Source organism: Protopterus annectens, chromosome 3.part1, assembly GCF_019279795.1.
Source record: "Protopterus annectens isolate FY-2018-M chromosome 3.part1, PAN1.0, whole genome shotgun sequence".
NCBI classification, from domain to species: Eukaryota; Metazoa; Chordata; order Ceratodontiformes; family Protopteridae; genus Protopterus; species Protopterus annectens.
In genome coordinates this window covers 3,568,743-3,585,114 of record NC_056732.1, presented here as the reverse complement: position 1 = coordinate 3,585,114, position 16,372 = coordinate 3,568,743, and the positions used below count along the sequence as shown (strand labels likewise).

At 41.5% G+C, this 16,372-nt stretch overlaps 1 protein-coding gene across 1 annotated transcript in view; it reads left to right on the top strand.

Annotated features, from left to right (window-relative positions):
• Nucleotides 1-13,908, top strand: part of MIOS (meiosis regulator for oocyte development) — an 876,134-nt gene extending 862,226 nt beyond the window's left edge. Inside the window, exon 10 of the mRNA XM_044066490.1 lies at nucleotides 12,363-13,908. Within this exon, the coding sequence (XP_043922425.1) occupies nucleotides 12,363-12,459 (97 nt within the window). The 3' untranslated portion in view covers nucleotides 12,460-13,908. The remainder of the gene's footprint in view (nucleotides 1-12,362) is intronic.
• Nucleotides 13,909-16,372: the final 2,464 nt, after the last annotated feature.

Genomic DNA, 16,372 nt, shown 5'->3' with positions numbered 1-16,372 from the left:
TTACAGTCTCAGGCTATGCACATGCCTAAGCACTGGGGGGGCTCCTGCTTCCAAAGCAGGGAGTAGTAAGACACCCCCCCTATGGAAAAATGGCACAATGACTTAACCTTAACCCTTCCAAGCCCTGCTCAACTGCCTGCTCCCTTGGGAGGAAAGCTCGTCCTGCATGTAAAAAACTGGGAACTCATTACCCAGGACAAATAGGTTTTGAATATAGTTTCCCAAGGATACAGATTACACTTCCACAGCCTACCAACCCCAAACGGTTGGCCAGACCTACCCCCAAATCAGTGGGCAGAGGTCCAACAGCAGGTTCTCTCTCTTCTAAGTATCAGGGCTATTCAACCTGTCCCAGCAGAAGGGGACAAGGTCTCTATTCAAGACTTCTCCTGGTACCCAGAAAAGACAGCACCTGGCATCCTATCCTGGACCTCTCTATTCTAAACACCTTTTTGGTAATCCCAAAATTCAAAATGCTAACACTTCAACAGCTGCTTCCTATGCTAGGCAAAGATGCCTGGTTGGCAACCTTAGACTTAAAGGAAGCTTACCTGCACATTCCTATAAGGGAATCTTGCAGGAAATATCTACGCTTCAAGGCAGGCTCCATGCACTGTCAGTTCTCTGCACTTCCCTTTGGCTTATTTACTGCGCCCAGGGTATTCACAAAGTGTCTAGCTCCAGCCATTGCATTTTGCAGGCAGAGAAAAATTCAAATATACCCATACTTGGAAGATTGTCTGATTCAGGCAGAAAGCCAGGACTTGCTATTAAAACATCTGGCATTCGTAAAGAAACTTCTAACCTCACTGGGGTACACCATAAATGAAAATAAATCTCTTCTGGTACCCTGCCAACAGATTGTGCTCCTGGGAGCAAGCTTGAACACAACTTCCCAGATGGCTTTCCTCACTCCAGAGGAACAAGTTTATTTGGCAACCTACTTCAAACTATTGGCCACAAAGACCCAGCTATCTGCAAGCCCTGGGGTTCATGGCCTCTTGCATTCTACTAATTCCATATGCAAGACTGCATATGAGGAAACTACAATGGTATCTGAAAAGCCTATAGTGTCAACATTGTCAGGACCTGGAATCAATGATTCCTATCATTTCTTGTATAAAGACAGAGTTCCTTTGGTGGACAGAGGCCTGCTACCACAACAAGGGGCTCCTTTTCACTCTACCCCCTGCCACCCAAACCCTAACAACAGATGCATCACACTATGCATGGGGGGCTCACTTAGCAGGGCAGTGCATTCAGGGCAAATGGAACCCGAGACAGATGCACCTGCATATCAACCAAAAAGAAATGTTAGCTATACAGAATTTACTGACAGCCTTCAAAGACTGCATTCTTCCAGGACAACTATTGGTAAAGACAAGACAACACCACAGTTATGTGGTGCATAAACAAGCAGAGGGGAACTCACTCGTACCCTCTCTGCAGATTAGCCATGGCTCTGTGGAACACAGCCTTGAGCTATCAAGTGCACCTGCAAGCTCAATTCCTGCCAGGCAAGCTAAATTCACTGGCAGACGACCTAAGCAGAAATCTCATGGACCCACACAAATGGAAACTGGAACCAATAATATTCAACCTCTTGAGGAACAAATGGGGGGCTCCAGAGGTAGACCTGTTTGCCTCCCCTCAGAACTACCAATTGGACAAATTCTGCACAAGGACTTCCCACAGTCAAGCTTGGAAAGTGGATGCCATGTCTATTATGTGGGAAAGCCTCTCAGTTTATGTCTTTTCCCCTCTGCCTCTCCTCTCGAAGGTTCTGCAAAAGATCAAACAGGACAAGCCAAGGACAATACTGATTGCACCAGACTGGCCACGCCAGCACTAGTACCCCCCTCTTGCGCAGTATGACACTACTGGAACCATGACACCTGCCTCAGACCCCTTCCCTGCTGTCCTAGCAGGTAGGCCAGATTCTGTACCCTCAGCTTCAAACCCTGAACCTTGCAGCCTGGCTAATTCCTTGAGCTCTCCAATAGCATCTCTCAGTAAGCAGGTGCTAGATGTCATTCTGGAGGCAAGGAGGCCTAGTACTAGAAAATCCAATGCTGAAAGGTGGAAAAGATACTGTTCTTGGAGCCAGACACAGGGGATGGGCACAGTGATGCCCAGCTTACATCATATTCTTCAGTACTTAACAGAAGTGCTCCACAAGAGCCTATCCTTCTCGTCAGTTCAAATTCATGCCTCTGCCATTTCAGCACATTAAAATACTGAGCCACCCCTCTTTTCTCACCCCCTGCTAAAGCAATTCCTTAGAGGGTCCAAAAATTTAAGACCCCCCCCAGGAGAGCCCCTACTCCAGCCTGTGACCTTAACTTTGTATTGGAAAAGCTCACTCTCCCTCCCTTTGAGCCAGCTGCAGCATTTAAATTCCTTTCTTGGAAAACAGCCTTCCTTCTAGCCATCACTTCAGCAAGAAGAGTGTCTGAATTACAGGCCCTCATGGCAGTGGAGCCCTTCATTATCTTCCATACAGACAGGGTGTCCCTCAGGACCAGTCCTTCCTTTATGCCCAAGGTGGTGTCTACTGTGTCAGTCCATTCATTTGCCTACTTTTTTTCCCTAATCCGCAAAACAAAGGAGAACGAATACTGCACTCTCTGGACCTGCACAGACAACTTAGATTTTATTTGGACAGGACTAAGCCTCTCAGAAAGTCTGAACAGCTGCTAAGTTGGCTTTGCTGCAGGGGCAGAGGGGAAGGCCATTTCCATTTCTAAATGGATAGCCCATTGCATTAATTTCTGCTATAAGCACCATGGAAAATCTACCCCACATGGGGATAAGATCACATTTCACCAGGGCTGCATTTGCCTCTACAGCCTTTCTCAGAGGAGTCCCTACCAGGGACATCCTAGAAGCCACTACCTGGAGCTCTGTACATACCTTCACCAAGCATTACCACATGCCTATTTTTTCTAAATCCAGAACTGGTTTTGCCACTGCAGTCGTGCAGGGCTTAATAGCTGGCCCTAATGCTCTCTAGCTTCCTTCTCCCTTCCTTAGCTTTGGGAATCAACCCAAATGTGATGACTGCAACAGTGAAACATGAAGAACATAGTACAGTTGTGTACACTTACCATAAATGTAGATGTTTGAGTGTATTCACTGTTGCAGTCCTGGTTACCCTCCCAACAGCCCCCTGACTTCTCTTGGCTCTACCTTTCCTTCTTGTTTGGTGTAGTTACGTTTTCTGGTGTATTTGCTTTTTGATGGAGGTGTACCATAACATATAATTGTTTCCAATTGTGGGGGCACCTGACATCTGGGGCAAGAAAAACTGATGTGATGGAGTCGGCTGCATGTTTTATACCCCTGACGACCTGACGTCATGGAAGAAGAGACAGCATCCGACACAGGAATTCAAGACTCTGGTATTCAGGCCGTCTGAGGGCTACCTGCAGGCAGATAACCTCAATGTGTGATGACTGCAACAGTGAATACACTCGAACATCTACATTTATGGTATGTGTACACAACTGTACTTTTGGGTAACCTCATCTCTTTTAAGAAGTCTCTCCACTCTTCAGAGGTACAGGTTAATACATTTTGCCTCTACTATTTGCAAAACCCAACTCCTGTTTATATACCTCTCTTGCCCCTCTTGTTTCCCCATCTGCATATTTCTTCTTAACAGTTGACTTGAATTTTATTTCACCTTTATCAGTATCCTGTTCTTGCAGTTTAGCATACATGAGAACTGAGAGCCCTGAAAAAGTTACATAATGGAAAGTAAAGCTTATTATGGAAATAATTTAATATGGAGGGTGTGGCCAATAAGGTGAGCAGTTAACAGCACTTTTTGTTTAGCTCTGCTCCATTTTTAACATCTCTAACAGGAGTTTTACTAAGAAACTCAAATAGAATGTTTTAAAACTTGATTGATTTATAGTTGAACATCTGCTGAAAAATTTACTACAAAAAATAAGTTTGAAACTATTTTAACTGCTTTTTCCTGTCAAGAAAACTGGAAAGAACTAATTGCCACTTTAAGCCCAGTGTACAAGACAGTACTATGAAAAACGACTTATAGGCTATACTAAGTAACACCAGTGAGTTATCTGTAAAGACAGCTACATTAGAAAGCAAAATGGATAATTTTAAAGAGGAATGTAAAAAGCAAGTTGAAATGCTGTGTGAGTCTCTTAAACAATCATCACAAATCTCGAGTATAGGAGAGGAAAACTTATTCTGGGATAAAATAGAAGACTTAGAGAACAGATCTAGAAGGAATAACATCATGATTTATGGGATTCCTGAAAAGGAGGAGGAGACAGTATGATTCAATTCCTTAATACCTGGCTGCCTAAAACTTTGCACCTGCCTGGAACTTTTTCCTTTGGCATCGAAAGGGTACATGGATCACTTTCAAACTCATCTTAAAAAAAAACAAACAAAAAAAAAATACCTCCAAGGTCAGTAATCATAAGTTTTTCTCAAATCAAGATAAAGATTTAGTCTTAAAAGCTGCATGGACTAATTGCCCAGTTAAAAATTAAAGAAAATACTGTAAGATTTGGCAATGACTATTCAACATTAGTGATGCCAAAGAGAAAAACATGTGTGCCACTTGTTAAAAGCTTAAGAAAAGCAATATTAAAGCATAAGTCTTGTTTCCAGCATGTATAATTTAATGTTTATTTTATGTACTATACTGTGATCTCTACTCTTGCTTCATACAAGAGTATAGTCATCAGGAAAGCAAATTGCCCATGTATTATGTAAGAGTATACTCATCTTTATAGGAGATTTCTATGTACCTGAAAAAGGTAATACTCATCACTGTTTTTAAAGTCTAATTTCTGAAGTCCTGTTAAAGCATACATACATAAACCTAAGGTAGCAATTTGGCATCTACAAGATATGATTTGCTAAACAATGACAGTGTATGGTCAACATGAGATGTCCAGAACTGAAGTTAGGGTGTGTTTACAAAAAGTCATGAAAAATAGGACATACTTCCATGTTTACATTAATTATGTAAAAAGTGATGTATAGTCACGTTGGGGGTTGTGTATTCAAGAAGAAGATGTTAGTAAAAATGTAATTAAAATATGGTGGATAATGAGAAGACATGCACGGATATAAATGCTGTTTAGGTAAAGCAGTTGTGACTATTACCTATATTCATAGGTTCATACTAGGCTATCTGCCCTAGAGCATTTATAAGCCTAGCCAGAGTGTGTTTGGCTTTCGCCACCCATTTTAAATTAATTTTGCTATGCCCTTTTTCGAGGTTAGTATACTGTGCCTCTGTCTAACAGTGACACAGAAGTGATACCCGGGGTAAACCTATGATCTCCCATCCACTCATCAAGATTCCTCTTGAAGAGAGTCAATGAGGGACTCTGCTTAACCTGGACTGGGATTTTATTCCAGAGTGAAGGGAGCCTCTGGGTTATGAATCTGTCCCTCCAGCATGTCCTATTTATTTCTGTGCTGAGGTTCAAGTCTCTCGAGCGCGTAGCTCGATGGGATTTGGATTTTCTGAGGTGCAGCATGTCCATTAATTCCAGGTTGGACATGGCTTTATACGTCAGGCACAGATCGCCTCTGAGCAGGCGGTATGCCACTGAGTAGAGCTTGAGTTTCTTTAACCGGGCAGCATATGGCATCTGTTTGAGCCCTTTGATCCTCTTGGTGAGGTACTTTTGGGGTCTTTCCAGTTGCTGCAGGTGTCTGGTAAGGTACATCCCAAAAGGGGCATTGTACTCAATTATGGGCCCGATGAGGGATGAGTAAAGAGTTACGATGACCTCCCCTGATCTAGATGTGAATCCCTTCATGATTAGGTGGGCTATATAAAATGTTTTTCTAACCACTTTGGCCACGTGGTTGTCAAATGAGAGATTGCTGTCAACTTGGGTCCCCAGGTCCCTAATTACTTCTTCTGTACTTAATGGATTACCACCTATGTGGTAATTTGTGGGCACTTTGTTTTAGCCAAAGGGGATGACTATACACTTTTTGGCGTTTAGCTTGAGGCCGTGGCTCTGGCACCAGTTGTCTGTTTCTATGAGGCCCTTTTGGAGGATGCTTGTGTCAGCTGGAGAGTCGATTATGGCGCCCAGTTTGCAGTCATCTGCGAACTTGGTGAGCCACACTCCTTCCGTGTTGGCTTGTACCTCCGAGAAATATATACCGAACAAGAGAGGTCCCAGGACTGAGCCTTGTGGGACGCCACTTGTAACTGGTTTGGAGTCTGACATGGCTCCAGCAATTCTAACCATGTGGGTTCTGTCCTTGAGCCAGTTTGCAACCCATCTAGTGACATAGGGGTTTATATTTAAGCTGGTGAGCTTATCTATAATGCCCGAGTGGGGTATTGTATTGAAGGCTTTTGCGAGGTCCAGGTAGGCTGTGTGGACCACCTTCCCCTTGTCAGTGGCCTTGGTGACTGTTTCAAAGAAATCGACCAGGTTTAATAGGCAGGATCTGCCCTTAACAAAGCCGAACTGGGTAGGATCCAGTGTCTGTAGGGCCCCAATATCTTTATTTATGAGGTCCATGATGATCCTTTCTATAGCTTTGCAGACCAAGCTAGTCAGCCTTATGGGGCGATAGTTTCCAAGATCCTTTGAGGCACCACCTTTGTGGAGAGGGACCACTGTTGCTGTATGCCACTCTTTGGGTACATATCCTGTAGTAAGGCTGAGATTTAACAGTAGTTTTATGTTTGGGTTTAGTTCTTCTTGGAGTTCATGTAGGACGCAGCCCGGGACACCGTCCGGTCCCATTGATGCTGTGTTTTTTGCTTTGGAGAGGGCGGCTCTTACCTGAGCATCTGAGATGTCAGGGGGGCCGCACTCTGCTGGGATAGATATTTGTCCTTTTGGTGGGGGGGGGGGGAGTTTGCACTGAACCTGCAGCTAGGATGTTGGCAATGTCTGTGGGTTCGATGTATTTTTTGTCCTTTTGGACTAATTCTGAGCATATCTGGGAATTCCCACCCAGGTTCCTAACATAACTAAAGAAAGCCTTGTGATTATTCTTAGTGTCCTGTGCAATTTTTCTCTCGAAGCTGGCCTTAGACGATTTTATGAGTGCCCGTAGTTTTTTGCTAATACTGATCAGAGATGCCTTCCCTTTTTGGGATTTTGCTCTATCATGTAGTAGCTTCCTCCTTCTATTGTATAGTTCGTTTATGGCTGGGGTCCACCAGACAGGATGTCTGCCTTTGGAGGACTGGGTCTTGGTTTTATTTGGGACTGCATGATCCATGCATTCCTGAAGGTGTTCATAGAATGCGTTTATAAAGGATTCTGCGGTCTGGGCCGTATTTTCCACAGGCTCGGGGGCTTTGAAGGATTCCACCTCGGTTTTGAGGAGTGTGAAATTTGCTTTAAAGAAGTTTTTCACTGTGATTTTCTGGGCAGGGGGTGGGGTCGGGATGTGAATATCCAGTAAGATTAGTTTATGGTCTGATCTTACCAGTGAGGGATACACTTCTGGTCTGGAGCATAGAGTCCCCATGTTGGGATGATCAGGTCCAGTATATTTTCCCCTCTTGTGGGAGTGGTAACAAGTTGTTCCATAGCATTTGAGTTTATAAATTCTAGGAACCTTTGGGCTAGGGTGTTGGAGCTAGAGTAATGCTCCCAGTCTATGTTTGGGTAGTTGAAGTCGCCCAATATAGTGGTGTTTGGAGAGACCTTCATATTTTCCAGTGTTCTCAGGAAGGCCGAGTGGGGTTCCTGGGTTTGGGAGGGTGGTCTGTAGCAGGCTAGAAACTGGAAGGCAGTTTTACCCACTGTTAGTTGCACATGGATAGTCTCTGATGCTTCGTGCTGTGCCACCAACCTGGAGGTGTGTGGGTATCTTTGACGAATATTGATACTCCCCCTCCTTTTATGGTTCGGTCCAAGTTTTGGGGCCGAATAGCATGGTATGAGGTATAACCTGGTAGTGCTGGGGTGCTCTCGGGAGCCTTGAACCAGGTTTCTGTTACTGCACAGATATCAGTGCTCTCCATGTTAAGGAGAGTTTTGAGTGCGTGCATCTTGAGGTTTAGACTTCTGGCATTGAGTAGCATTACTCTTAGTTTCTTATCCCTTGTGATACCTATGGAGGTGGGTTTGTCTTTTGAGCCTTGCGTAAAAAAGGCACTATGGGGGAAGCAAGAGCCTTTGCCAATATCCGAAAGCCCAGGGGTGACAGGTGCAAGCCATCCCTAGCGAAGCATCGTGGCTTGTTGAGCATGTCATCCCAGGCTGGCAGGCATTGGATCCCCTTTGAATGACACCAATACTTAAGCCAATTGTTGAAATTGATCATCTTGTCTTCATATTCTGGCATCATTCTTGGTGAGGGTAAGATGCTACTCAAGGTCAGGGTCATACCGGCCTGGGCTACATGCTCAGAGAGCTCTTCTGTCTCTTTTCATGTAGTCCAGGGAGGTACGTCTCAGGTCATTCACACCAGCATGGACAATGACCGAGTCATATTTGTACTTGCTTTGGAGTGACCTGAGTGCTTGTGTTATGTGGCGGATCCTAGCGCCCAACAGGCAGCTCACCGTGACCTTCTCCGTGTTCAGCCTGGTGAGCGGGATGTCACTGTGCCTGATGATAGAGTCACCTATTACAAGTGTATCAGGTGTGTTGTTTAGCCTTAAGAGCTGTGACTGTTCGGCACACTGGCTTTGTGAGCTATGTGTTGCATGTGTTTTGTTTTGGGGTAGCGGTTGCTTGGGTGTCTGCTTTGGAGGTCTGTGCTGCTTAGGCAGATTTTTATTTAGAGCCTCCGAGTATGTTTTTGTGTGTTTATGTGTTTGGTTTGCTGTCATGGTAGGTCTATGTGAGACTGGAATTGTAATGAGTGTGGTTTCCTTCTCCTCCTGACTGGTTACGCCAGTACTGAGTTGAGAGAGCTTAGCCTCCAGTTTGGCTATATGGTTGCATCTCTCACATGTGTTGGAATTTGTTGGGAGGAGGAGAGAGTTGTCTATGTACATGAGGCAGTTGTAACATTGCCTCAAGATTCCTAGATTTACCTTCTGGACCGGAGAGGAGATTGACAACTGACCTTTGGACAATGGGGAACAAGGTACTCAAGGGGAGTTTGTGAGGGTGTAGTGCTTTTAATTTTTTAGTGCTGACTTATATAATTGCTTTAGTGAACAAGTGCCAGGTTACTTAAATGCAATGTGTTACAGGTAACTTAAATGCAAAAATGACAAACAGTAACTTTCTTTCAAGTGAAACAAGGAAATAAGTACAGTAAGCAATGCAGATATCAGTAGGGATCCACAGAAGCGCTGAAAAGCCGCGTTTTAGGTGGAATTAGCGTTTCAGGGAAATAACAAGCAAACAAACAACAAGCATACAAACAAAGCTAGATTCAGCAGGCCTGCATCTAGTCTATGCTACAGCAAACAAGGTGTACCAATTTCAGTAAGAAACAGTTCAAATATGCAGGCACTATAAGCCTTTAACCAGAAATTCTCAGCTCAGAAGGGCAGAGTGCAGACCACGAACCTTCTTAATGTAAAATAACTGGCCTGAAGCCCAAGTGCTTAAACCATATTTAATACACTTTTAGAATAACAGACACTGAGCCCTCAATCAGCAGTTCCCAACTTAGAAGGATGTAAGCTACCTGTCCTGCCACCACAGTGCAGGCCACAAACCTTCCTAATGTAAAACAACTGGTATGAAGCCCTAGTGCTTAATCCAAAAGACTTAGAATGATAGCTACACTTTAATCAAGTTACTACCAAGCAGTAATAAATACAATTGAATACTTTAAAGAATGCCTGGATTAGTGCTCAAGTTATACAGACAAAGCTAGATTCAGCAGGCCTGGATCTAGTCTATGCTACAGCAAACAAGGTGTACCAATTTCAGTAAGAAGCAGTTCAAATATGTAGGCAGTATAAGCCTTTAACCAGAAATTCCCAGCTCAGAAGGGCAGAGTCCAGCCTCTCCTCCCACAAGAGTGCAGACCACGAACCCTCTTAATATAAAATAACTGGCCTGAAGCCCAAGTGCTTAAACCAGAATTAATACACTTTTAGAATAACAGACACTGAGCCCTCAATCAGCAGTTCCCAACTTAGAAGGATATAAGCTACCTGTTCTGCCACTACAGTGCAGACCACAAACCTTCTTAATGTAAAACAACTGGTTTGAAGCCCAAGTGCTTAAACTAAAAGGCTTAGAATGAGTTACACCAAGCAGTAATAAATACAATTGAGTACTATTAAGATGACGCAAAAGCAAAATAAAGTAGGAAGAAACACAAATACAATAAAAGCAGATACATTTTTTTTTTGAGTGAGCAAATGAGATGGGCCCAGGAGTTACAGGACAGAAACAAGTGCAAATGCAGGCCTTCAAATCAGAAAGTTGAGAGAGATGGAATCATGACTGCATTAATTTCATAAAAGCTGCGTGACCTACAGGTGAACAAATGGTGCCATCTTATACAAAATATTAAGGCACACACTGTTATCACTGATACTTGCCGTTTAACACAAATGTGTTTGTAGATGACTATTATATCCCTAATTTGCATAGATTCAGCAGTATCCCAAAACAGTGTCATTCTAACTTTTCTTGTCATACATCATTGGAAAGCTCTTGAGCAGGTGAACAGCTCCCCCACACCCCAGGATGTCTTGGCTCTATATTGCACATTTACAGAGCTATAACCTTTTCTTTGTCCATAACACTATTATTTTTGGTAAACAAATTAATTTTTCTTTCATAAATCTGCAATACAAACATCAGCATTTGCAGACAGACCTTTGATAATAGCACTGTCTACCGAAGAGATATATTTTACATTTTTGTAATTATGCAGTTTATCAGATGTTATAAATTTTGAGTTTTCAGTACAGGATTTTGGATACAGTCTCTCAGAAAGCAACTGGTTTCTTGGCTAAGAAGATCTCGGGACGCAAAGGTATTAAATGAGCTCCTGCTGTTCAGCATTATATGTAAATGAAAACAGTTTCTCATGCTTACCGTTGCATTACACTTTGTTGTATGCATTGAACATGTCTTTCTGACTTTTCCCTTTTTTAATTTATAATTCTGTAAATGTCATGCCATATTCTGTTAAATCTGTTTATTCAATGTATGTGATGCTTAATTAAAATCTATTTTTGCTGTTTGTATCTTGTCTTTGCTACCTTGGTCTGGATTGTGGTTGTAAATGATCCCCGGATCAGTTTACTTAAGTAACAAACAAATGATAAGCAAATAAATGCAATTTTTTCTGCCATCCTGATTTGCTGCTTGTTTTCTTAGCATCTGCTCCACTGGGACCTCAGCAGTCACTGTACTCTGCTGAAATAATGCTTTGGGAGGGGGGAGAGGAATTTGTCTAGTTACACCCTAGCTGTTCCCCTAGAAAGTGTAGTCCTCATATTAGTGCAGTAAGTGTTATGCACTGGGGTGATTACTGTCAGTGGCATTCCTCACTTTCACTTGGGAAGTCCCCCTGCCCATTCTAGTCTTGACTGTGCACTCTATATATACCCCTGGTGTTGGAGCCATTATGCACTGAGGAGATCCTTAGAGACACTGTGCCTTCCTCAACTCTTCCCTCACCCCTAACAAGCCTGCTACTACACGCAAGTCGTTTGATTCCATGACCTTTGGCAGTGTAGACAAGTCCAGAGAGGTAAAGCTATGAGCAAGTGACAAGTTCATTCTGTAGTTCTCAGTTTGTCATGACCTAATGTGCAAGTCTGAGCAAATCATTTAACTAGGCACTGCTTGTGTGTTACCCATGAAAAGGAACACTTTTGATTAATGGTTTTACCTGGTTAACAACTAAAAATAAAACTTGGCCAGCCTTTAATTCCCAGATGCTTGACACAACGCTTGATCTGTACATTGGAAAAATGTAGTAAGTTGCCTGTGCCTGTTTGTGTTGTAAGACTTACTGTTTCACAAGGCTGAGAGGCAATTTTGATTTCCATAAGCCTTGTAGTGAAAAGCTGCATGTATGTATGTATTTCTGAAGGAAAAAGTGAATGTCATTCATTTTCCTTCATTATCCACTTTATCCATACCTTGGCCATTAGTAAACAGCAACATAATTTAGGAACATGGAATTTTTCCTTGCAGATTCATGTTTTTCCTTTAGGAAAATCTACAGATAAAAATTACAAGCCCTTGAGGTTCAGAATTGTTTTAGCTCTCAGATTAGTAAATCTGTATGTTTGTATTTGTTGAGTTGTCATTGCAGGTGCTCAGTAGTATTCATAAGGCACTGTTAATGCATTGTGTGCTGTGTGCAGTTAGAGAATCAGAGGATTGTGTACACTGTGTGAATATGGTTAGAAGCTGTAATTGTTCTTTAAATTTTTTTGTTTTTCTCCATAGGGATCACATAGAATGTCCAGTTTCTGCATGTTCCTGTAAGTGTGTACAGCTGGATACAACAGGAAATATTCTACCTGCTGAAACTGCTCAAACATAAGCTGTAACAACATGGACAGTAAATTTATCAAATATGGAACTTGCTATTTGGTGTCCTTCACAAGTGGAATGCACGTTGCCAAGCACATCCATTCAGGACATCTGAAGTTAATAGGAAAACTAAATCATTCCAAGAGCTGCAGAGATTAACTGTGACTTGCTTTGATGGGCTTGGCCAAGTGAAGAGATCATGATATAAATCCACATGCTGTCATCTGCTTTGTGCTCAGTTATCTAGAGCAGTTAATGCAGATGCATTTTCACCAGCTTAGTTGACATTCTCAGCAGCCTCTTGGAAAACAAAATTCAAGATGACACTGACAAATCCTTGTACCTGCTGTCAAAGATGAACCAATGTTATGTACTGCTTCTGTTTACAGCCTCACTAGCATGACCTGGAAATAATTTTGGTTACACTAAGAAGGCAGTGGAGGTACACTTACAGAAAGACTAGTGTCATTACTGAACTAACAGCTTCAAAATGCAGATCTAATGTGAGTGGATAAGTCACAGTCCAAGGGGACTTGCTACTGCAAGTCCCTCCTAACATGTCTGTATTTGCACTTTTTGAGCTGGCTGACTCATCTGTTATGCCACCTGTCCTACATTATTTACTGAGCATGCTACAGTGCTTACAGTGTACCCTTCATAACAAACTTAAGTGCTGTACACAGCCGCACTGTTGCCTTCACAGTAATCAGATGCAGGAAGGTGAAACAGCGGTAGCCACAGATTAATGACAGTACAACAGAAAAAGCAAGTAACAGTGTTACGTAATACACTTTGAGTAGTGTAGTAAGCTGCTCAAAGCATTAAACAGTAATCCAGTTACAGAACCCGATCTTTCTAGGTGCGTGCCTTCATTTTACATCTTGCATCTACATGTATGTGACCTGAATTAAGTTAGTTTGCCATTGTTGCAGTGCAGGAAGAACAAGCAGCACAGTTTCTGTGAAAATTGGATGCTAAAGCTGAGCTGACCTCAGTGGGGAAATAAAAAGCAAATGTTTGAATGCATTTTAACCGAGTAAATTGCAGTGCTTTCACTCACTTGATTTATTGTTTGCCACTTGCCATTTATATAACCAGTACAGTTGTGTTTGCTGTAGAATGTATATTGCCATTTAATGTTTGTTATAGAAATACATTGTCACCTAAACATTGTTTGTCATTTTTTTCACACCACTCAGATAAACAGATGTATCAGCATTGTTACTGCATTTATTCATTTCATAAGTGACAACAGTGGTGAGGAATGTACTGGTAACACAGCTGTGAAGTTAGAGCAGCATATTGCTAGTGAATTTAGTGCCGGACTGTTGTATTTTGTGCTAACATAATGTGTAGCTGTAGGTTTATCTTAGACCTACACCCAATGTTTTCGGTAAAATAAGGAAACAGTCAACTGCAGCATATTTGTGCTGCTAAATAAATGCAGAAGTCAGATTTACTCTTTGAAAAATGAATTTCTGTCCTTTTGTAAATTTTATTTAGAAGTGTGTTTTTACCTGCAATATTGTCTAATACTACATGCAGAATTGTAGCTGGGGGGGGTGACTGTTGAGATGCAAGATGTCATTTTGTAATAATCGACTAGCCACAGTTTCAGAGTACAGAAGCCTTTTTTTTTTTTGTTCCTCAAATCTTTGGGGGAGAGGCAGGAGTGCATTATTGGCTTTGCTTGAGGTTACAGCTGAAGCACAGTCAGTACCTTTTTGTTTTGGGTCCTTAACTTAATGGGGGGCTCCAGTTTAGGGAACTGCACCAGGTGCCATGTAAGCTAGCTACGGTTCTGATTACAGATGTCAGGCATCATGATGAAAGTGGTGGACTTCAGGAGGACATGTGGACTGATGAGCTTATTCGTGGTCTTGGCTCTTCGGGTTAATTTTATCCACTTGCATTGTACTCATTTTCTGCATCTGTGAGAAAGATACCACTGATGTTACTCCTGTACTTATTTTTGTTTTACAAGTACATCTTAATGCACTCTCCCATTTCTGTTGTTTCATAAGGTGATTCACATTCTTTCTAGTTGACATTGGAAGTATTATATTTAGATATTTGGAAAGCCTCACAGAAACATAAGTGGTACTTTGATGTGTTTATGAGTCAGTAACAACTTGTGAAATATGATTAGCTTTATTTAAATATGTAGTTTCCTATGTAAGTTTCTTTATGCAAGTTGAAAATGTTTACAAGGTTCAGACAGTCTTCTTTTTGGATGAAACATGCAAAATAAGAAGCCATTCACATATTCATTTTCAGATACATCACAGAGGAGCTGGAGTATATCTCAACAGTCAGCAGGCACAAAGCAGAGAACCAGTCCTTGGTGAGGCATCAGTCTGTCACAGATGACTGCATACACATATATACGTATGCACACGTTAGATGAACAGCCCACTTGCCTACATGTTTTTAGACTAGGGAAAGGAATCAATACCTGGAGAAAACTCACACCTACACAAAGAGGTCACTGAGGTCTTCACAGAAGGCGGCCCACCTAGGAGGTGGACCCGAAAACCATGTGCCGTGAAGCAGTATTCTTAATTACTGCACCATTGTGCACTCAGTGAAATGGAATACAGGAATAACAACTATAGCTTTCTATACAAAAATTCTGAACAGCTTTCACAATCATATCTAAATCACATTATCTGTCATAGACCAGATTCATAAGCATTACTTTTGTGCAATTAGCAATATCATTGTAGCATTTCCTGTATGTTTGTTGAATCATTATGCTGCCTACATGAGAGATTTGTTGTTAGAAGAAATATGTTTGAAGCTAAATCTTTTTTTAAACTCTGAATTTTTGTGATAATTTCTGCAATCTTTTTATACTTGCTTTGTCACTAACTGGATTTTTTTTCCTTGCCCCTCCACTGAAAATGGGCTCATCTTGGCCCACTGGACTTTCTTGTAAACAAATGCCAATAAATAAATATGTCTGTCCATAGCCCACTAAAAAATAGAGATTTACTAAACCGAGCACTGGTTTGAAAAAGGAAATCTTAGTGTACTTTTATGTACGGTAATTTTATTTTTTAATTTCCACTATAGGACAGCATATATTTGGAGTCATCTGGCATTCTCCAGTGAATAAACTAAAAAAAAAAAAAATCAAGCTACAATTTTTTAAGACTTATTATCAGTGTAGTACAAAAAATCTGCACAGCCTTGGGATTTTGAGTGTGCTTCTGTTAACACACATTATAACATTATAGCTGTTAGTCTTTAAGAGACCTGAAGGGGAAAACAATTAGTGGTAAGAGGAGATGGGACTAAGGAGGAATGGCAAATGGAGGGGTTACCATTAAACACTTGAGTGGAGAATTATCTTCCCAGATTGTAGAAACCGAGGAATAATAATCTTGTCACCCTGAGCTGATAGTATATTCAAGATCACTTATCACTGTTTTCTTTGTGTGTATAACACTGCTTTTTTTTAAACACCTTTATTAAATTATCACTTAAGACATGGACATACATCAACAGAAATACACTATACATCACATATCTTTTTTTCTTTATAATTGTCATCAGTCCAACATTACATAAATTGCTGAATTCCTGCCTTCCCCTAAACCTCACTCCTCCTCCTCTTGAACACTACTCCACATGTATTTTTTCCAAAACTTTCCATTTATTTCTATGTAATTTGCTAATTTCTCTTTCTAAATATCCCTCTTCCAGTTCTTTGATTTCTTTTATAATCAATACTTCAAATAAAGTTAGTCTAGACTTTGGTTTCCTATTTCTAGTAATTGCTTTTTTGGCAGGCAACAGCATTAAACTTAATAAGGCTTTACTGTGTCTAGGCAATTCAGACTCGATATCCCAGCTGAAAAAAAATCATATCCTTAGTTTCAGCCATTTTCTCACCCAATGCTTTTGATAGATTACTCTGT